We start from the raw sequence: 7,500 nt of genomic DNA, 5'->3' as shown, positions 1-7,500 counted from the left end.
AGATTTTACACCAGCCATCATACCCCTACATTTCTATCAAGAGTTGGCTGGGTAGCGCCTTTACAGATTGAGATATATATATACTCGTCATATCAAAGATACATTTCAAAATATTGAGATCATTATTATGGGGGAATTATACCAATACAAGTGTCAAATAGTACCAAATAATGGGTCATTTTACAACTATGACATGTTTAGTTTTTTATCAGATTTAGAAAAAAGTGAACGAAAATAGCGAATACCATACTGGTACCCATACAACTCGCCCACGTACTCTTCTATACATTCTGTAGATAAGCTGCGTAAATTGTAATGACTGCATACACATTAAAACATATCTTACGATTTAACACCACTACTCACAGTTTTTCTAAATAGTATACTCTACTGTAGTTAACAGATATATCCGAGAAAGCTTTGAATAAAATCGGTCCAAGCAACGAGTCTTCTCAACAATTGCTCAGTTTGAAAGATGGACACGAGTTTTCTCGTGCAAAATAGTCATAGGTCTGGGACGCGTAAAATAGCTTCTTCGAAATAGACATGTTTACCCTCAAAATACATTGGATTGGCAAAGAAAATGTTTCGGCAAATAAAGTGAACCCAGACTGAAATATACGTAATAAAACTTTCATCAATGCCTCTATCTAACGTATAGAAGTTTGAAAAACAACCTTCAAATTGACAAGACAGAAACAAATATGGAAAAATAAATATACTAGTCTAACAACAGGAGAAACATCTACTGCCTGAATATACCTAACTGACATTCAGGATACAGGTGTGCAATCCATACCCAGAGAATAATGTAGATGATAATGTAAATCTACAAGTAAAATAAGAAAAAAATAACATGGTATGAAGTAGTGAAAAGTGAAAAACAATAAAATATATCATGTTTAATTGGCATCGTGTGTTGATATTCAGTGATAGTGATTATCTCACTAAATGTATTGTATATGAGGTCCAAATAAGATATTAAGTTTTCTATATGGAATTCTTGCAACCATATACCATTGATATACCCATGTTTAATGTCAACATCTTCAATATACTTGAAAGAATCATTGTAACTGTCATACCTGTCTTCAAATCTTTTCTTGAACAACTACCATCTAGATCATACAATAACTTTTCTCTCATAATAGGATCTTAATTGTAAAAATCCTAAACACCTGCTATACAACAAAGGACATCTATAAAAAGAAATCAATTAAAAGCCTCATAAGGTGCTAAAAGAGGACTCTGTCAAGACAATTACATTTAAATACAAATGCAGATTATAAGTCTTTTTAGTTTCTGTATTGTTTAAAATAAACACTGAAATGTAACACTAACAATAATACCATACAGAAAATATGGTAATACCTGGTTATAAGTCTAAATTATACACAAGCGATAAACAGGGCACAACAGTTATGATTCTGATGAAGAGCTGAAGAGGAATCGACCATGGAATGGTTAGATTCCAACACATCCCACTCAGTCATCAATGAGGTCATTGTGGACACAGGCATAAGCAGTCCTGATTAACACAATATAACCCAGCTTTAGCATACAGCAGAAATGCCTTATATGATTGCATGATCTAGAAACTTTGACATTTTCATGGTTCAGGAGAACATATTAGGGGCCATAATCTGCCTCTCGGGGTACCATCCCTTTGTGCCTGGACCTCAACTTTGCCTCATATTTGGGCATATTTGTATATTTGGGCAAAATAAAGTAAAAATTAGGCAAAGCCTAAAACCTACAAAATCCTACAGGTTAGGTAAATAAATACTAGTTGGAAAAAAGAATCACACATGAATAGTAAATTACAGTGAATGTACCTTTTTTTTAAATAAAGGTGTTAATTTGAAAATCAATGTTAAACCTGTTATTCATCCAGTAAGTAGTCTTTCATGTTTTAACCTCTTCTAACCTCTCAAATGAGGTTTGTATACTCACTATACACTCATTGTCAGGAGTTCATTATACAACCACTGTACTTTTATACATTAGCCATTATTGCAATTTTTCCTCTACTATATCATAAGATCAAAATAAACATATTTCTTTATCTTTCATTTTTTAATTTCATATTGAATATTCATCAGTTTTGGTTATTAATTGTTCCGCTATTTCATATGTAACCTGATTTTGAAAAATGTGTATATGTACATATGTGTGTGTGTGTGTGTGTGTGCGAGGAGCCTGAGTGCCACTTAGGGTTAAGGCTCTCAAATACAACATATTCGGATTCCATGGATTACAGAAAAGAAAAATTACGAATTCTGCATACTTAATATAAACTTAATGATATCCTTAAAATAAAGCTATCATCAACTCATATAAAATACACTAACACAAGCAAATAGTTCCCCCATTAGTAACCCTCCTTTTTTGGTAAAAGGAAGGCCAATATTTATTTTCACTAAAATAATTTTTCATCTCATTAACAGTAGAAAATCTCAATATCAGATTTAAGTTTCAACCAAGTGGTGTGGTACCTTGTCAAAAGTTAACAAATCCATAATATATGATTAAATACTAGCAAGGAAGTCTACAAGTTCTATCTTGCCCAAATATAGTCTTAGATGGTTGGTCTTTGTCAGGAATACAGGCCTCCCAGCAAAAGCTTGTCAAAGAGGGTGTATTAACCCATTGCGGACTGGTGTCATGACATACCTGACACAGGAGCTTTGGTCTGACGACGAGTGTCATGACAAAATGACATTCAGGGATTTGGGATCACTATGAGTAAGGAGTGAGTGATGAATGCAATTGCAGACATAATTACTATAATTACCGTAATATTAAGCGAACCTAACATCCAAAGCCACTTTCTTCTAGCACCAGCAGGAGAGAGAGTTTTGAATGGCACCCATCCACAGTCTCTAGCAAGCACTGTCTTTAGAGAGCAATGGCACACAGCAAGCTGACCACCTCTTGCTCTAAAGCACTGCCAATTTGCAGACAAAACAAGAAGAAGAAGGTGACTCAAACCATACCATGTCTAAACTATGCTTCTGTGCCAATATGGATGCTTTTTACTGTGGCACTCACAGTCACAAACACAGGTTTCCTTCATCTTTCCTTCCTCTTCATTTTATCTTCATTGTAGGTGGTTATATGTTTCGTATTCATTCATGACAGCACAATAATACGAAAAAATAAAGATGTTTTTTGACCTCCCATAAAACAGCAATACTTCTATCACACTGAGTATAAAGAAAATAATGAGCTGATATGGATCACATACTACTATTTTAGTCAACTGCAGCATCAATAGAGCCTGTCATATGGCACATATAAGTCTCTAAATGCAATAAAACACAAAAATGGCTTTAGTTTTATAATGAGTGACTGAAAGACGGTGGTAAGATTCAAATTATGTTGCTTCAAGCTGCCTAACTCTGAAATAAAACCCATCCTGAAGACTGGGCAAACGAATCTATCCCCCGTCCGCAATGGGTTAAATGTGAAAATCTTCAAACTTCTACATGACTGAACAGTTCATTCTGAAGTTTTCACCCTGTGTTACTCGATAGGCACTGTTATCAAAGTGAATTGAAATAGCATGTAAGTATACAATTAAGTGTAGTTGTATATGTTCATACCTTTTTGGTGTATATTTATTGTCTGCATCAAACTTTTAAAAATATAACCTTCCTATTCACAGTATTTCACAAGCTAAAGTTATAACAACTATCACATCACAGTGACAAGCTAACTTACACCGATCAATTTTCACAAAGACAGACGTCACAAAACACATCAAGCAAATGATTTTTTAGAACAAAACAACACATCACAACCTCTTACCCTTTGAAAAGTTACAACCACAAGGTTATACCCAAATTCAAAAGCCTGGATCACTTCGTTAACACACTAACAAAAAAAACACATCGCGCACAACATCTTACCTCCTACAGGCCTCGCTGGATCCTTAAAAGTTCCCATTTTGTCATTGGCACATAGTGAAACACAGTCCACAACAACCACTTTTGAGGTCTACTCCCTCTCAGCTGATTCGGGATTTGTTGACAGAGGAATATCGCGTCCGATTGTGTCAGGGCGGAACGACACTCGCGTTTGAACTAATATCTATGGTCCGAAGAAATGTCCTAAGTTTACGATATCGGCATATACATATATTTTTTTTTATAGATTTACATGATTTATGAATCGTTCATATATATATGATTGTTTGATAGGATGTGGATCACCTATGATGAAGTATCATGAGCGGGTTCGGACGAGCAGGACATTGTCAACGTAGTTTGTAAAATGTCAAACACGTTTCGGGAGACTAGAATCATTTATTAAAGATGAAAAGGGGATCTAGCGTAGGGCAGCTGAAATCTTGGGCAATTGATGTACTTCAACATCAAATAATGACAAAAGTTTTTAGTGTTAATGTTAACAAATATAAAACGGAAATTTAAACAGGAAAGCGGCAAACTCTGATAACAATATCAAGATGTAGATATCCTAATTAGCATGAGTAAACAACTGTAATAATAAGATGAGTAATCTATTACTACATTTAACCTTAATGCAGCTACATGCACACCACTTAACATTCAAATTTAAGTAACACTATTACTGTTTTTTTTTCAGATGTTTGTTATGGAAGCAGCAGTACTAAGACTACTATATATTCTCAGTAATTCTTTGAGACATTTCATTGGACCTCTGTTATTATTACATAGTAAGTAAACTCTCCCCTAATCAAACATAAAGGTCTAAATGGATGAGCATTAATAAATACATGGTATACATTCAAAGTAAAATAAGATTAACTGGCAAAAAAAAGGTAATGGTATAATTCCAGATGAAATATAAAATTTGAGATTATTTTATTAAAGCTACTGGAACTATTTTTTCCCATGCAGCATTGTGATAATCTGATTATCTCCCCCAGATAGCATTACTAATATCAGTGATAATCAGTATCATATTACTGGGCTTTTTGTTTAAGTGATATCTGTTTCTAGAGTGGATTGTCCATATCTGTCTCATTTTTTATTTGAACTTATTTTAACATCTTCACATTTAGGGAGTTTGTTCTATATAGTAAAAGAAAGCTTCACTATTCATGTTCTTTCCAGATGTGATTTTAAATCTACCCTTAACCTTCTCTCTTTCAGTATAATCATACCCAGCATCTTATCTTTTCACTGTAGTCCAAATTCCTCATTTCTTTAACAGAAATCTTCTAAAGCTTTCATATCTTCTTCTTGCTAAAGAGTATATGAAAGTTAGACACATTCCAAGTGATTATGGATGTAAATTCTTTGTGTGGAATTATTCCTTAACCAGTTGTCTGAAGATTAACTATTTTTCTCAGTATTGCTGTAACTTTCTTAGCTTCAGTTGTACACTTTTTATTGCATCTTAAGTCCTTTACTTCATGAACTATATTCAGCTTTATAAAGTCACCCCTCTCTGACTGACACTTTTACATTATCAACATGAATAATAGCCATGATTTGCTCCACTTACACAGATCACTTTCTTCAGAAATTTAGTATAAGCAGACAGCTTGTACAAAAACTACAAATTAGATGGAACCAGGACACTACCAATATTCACACTTGTCCATTCATAATCCTCTCCTCTTATCCATCTATTAGCTAGTTAAACTATTCAGCTAGTTATAGGACTCTGCCTGTAAATCCATATTCTTTCAATTTAACAAGTAATTTTTTTATTGGTATAGTGTCAGGCTTTACCATAGTCTAAATAAATAGCATCTACTCCAAACTCTTCACTGAATACTCTGCTTGATTACTCATGGCTATTGAAGATTGGCATACATGAATCCATGTTGATCTGAAGTGAAGAAATTTTCATTAATGTTTTGAGTTTTCCCTGATTTTTTTTTCCAGAGTTCTTTCAGGTTTTCCCTTTTAACTTTCATAACCCATTACAGACGGGTGTCATGACATATATGGCACAGGAGTTTTTGGCCTGACAGCGGGCATCATGACATACATAATTATTCTACTAGGAATAACAAGCGAGTGATGATGACAATTACAATCATGATTATTATGATTGCCATAATATTAAGCAAAATAGGTTTCACATAAATTCCAAAACATAGGTGGCACCACTTTCTCCTAGTACCAGCCGGAGAGAGACCCTTGAATGCACCCATCCACGGTCTCTAGCAAGCCCAATCTTTTAGAGTGATGGCACACAGCAAGTTGCTGAGCTCTTGCTCTAGAGTATTGGCAGTGAAGGATTTGCAGGCAGAACGAGGAGAGGAAGGTGACTCAAATCATGCCCATTGTCTACAATGTGCCTCTGTGCTAGTAGGGATCTCTTATACCTTGGCATTCACTGTCAAGAGCAGGTTTACTTCCTGTTCCCTACCTCTTCATGTTATCTTCATTGTGAATGGATATATCTTTTGTATTCATTCACAACAGTACACGAATATGAAAAAAATGAAGTTGCTTTTTGTCTTTCCAGAACACAACAATACTTCTATCACACTGAGTATAAAGAAAATAATGAGCTGATTTGGACCCAATACTACAATTTTAGTCACCTGCAGCATTGATAGAGCCTAAACATACAAATTTCAGAATATAACTTATTATTATTATTATTATTATTATTGTTATTGTTATTATTATTATTATTATTATTATTATTAACAATGACGAGACTCTGGATTGTATGTGAGTACAGAAGGTATTAAAAAATCAGGAAAGATGAAAGACAAGTATCAGTAATCTGGTTGTGTAATTGACAGCTAATTCTTTTTTTGTGTTCATTACAGGGCTGGCAGTATCAAGCTTCACTACCAACACATTTTTGTTTATCATTGAACAAGTGATATATGATGAAGATCCTAGTATTGACTAAGAGTATCCAGAATCCCTTCAACTATATCCACATTGAGGGCAACATGATTCATGCGACATTCATTTAGATAAAAACTTTCAGTTTCAATAGACAGTCTCTCAGGCTCCAAAGACAGACTCTTATACTCCAGAGACAGGCTGTTTACCATACATGTTGATGTCCTAGGTTCCAAAAACAGATTAACAGTTTTATGAGAGAGACCTTTGGACTTCTGGGGAAGGCATTTTGAATGTTGCTGCATGTACATGTCATGCCACAGTGTCATTTGAAGCAAATAATTCTGAGAAGAGAGAAGTGGGATCTGATAATTACTCAGAGATGTTTTGGCTTTGCATATCAAGATCCCACTGTAGGAAAAAGGTGACACATGCTTAACTAAGGTCATTGGATAGAAAATTGATAATGACGAGGAATCCAGTTATTAGCAGTCTGTCCAATTAGTAGACAATGTCATTATGAAACCCTGACCTTGTAACACCCTTCAACATCAGGTAACGACAGTGTCTCACAAGTTTACAATGTGGGTCATTTTAGCAACTCTCCAAGAGGAAACAAACCATTGGACTCATTTGGCTCTGATTCACTTGTAGAAAGATAAAACTTCAATAATCAGGAAAGATTTCCATATTGTGT

The 7,500-nt window shown here is 34.5% G+C and overlaps 1 protein-coding gene and 1 long non-coding RNA gene across 4 annotated transcripts in view; one reads left to right on the top strand and one right to left on the bottom strand.

Annotated features, from left to right (window-relative positions):
• RhoGAP68F (Rho GTPase activating protein at 68F) overlaps positions 1 to 4,096 on the bottom strand; it is a 108,489-nt gene extending 104,393 nt beyond the window's left edge. Inside the window, exon 1 of one of the 2 annotated variants that reach the window (XM_086542198.1) lies at positions 3,912 to 4,096. In XM_086542198.1, coding sequence (XP_086398324.1) covers positions 3,912 to 3,948 — 37 coding nt within the window. In that variant the 5' untranslated portion in view covers positions 3,949 to 4,096. The remainder of the gene's footprint in view (positions 1 to 3,911) is intronic. The other variant, XM_086542191.1, reaches the window with a different exon arrangement.
• A 128-nt stretch (positions 4,097 to 4,224) lies between these two features.
• LOC147472563 (uncharacterized) lies at positions 4,225 to 6,999 on the top strand. Of its 2 annotated transcripts, XR_015191402.1 has the most exons (3): positions 4,225 to 4,364; positions 4,609 to 4,699; positions 6,782 to 6,999. It is a non-coding gene; the product is annotated as an uncharacterized LOC147472563 (long non-coding RNA). The 2 variants fall into 2 exon arrangements; XR_015191403.1 differs by lacking the exons at positions 4,225 to 4,364; positions 4,609 to 4,699 and adding an exon at positions 6,099 to 6,264.
• The last annotated feature ends 501 nt before the right edge of the window (positions 7,000 to 7,500 follow it).

This window comes from Penaeus japonicus, unplaced genomic scaffold, assembly GCF_977035675.1.
Source record: "Penaeus japonicus unplaced genomic scaffold, GWHDUDI00000001_assembly GWHDUDI00000001, whole genome shotgun sequence".
In the NCBI taxonomy this organism is placed as follows: Eukaryota; Metazoa; Arthropoda; class Malacostraca; order Decapoda; family Penaeidae; genus Penaeus; species Penaeus japonicus.
Note: the sequence above shows the minus strand (reverse complement) of the source record. Positions and strands in the feature narration are given on the sequence as shown.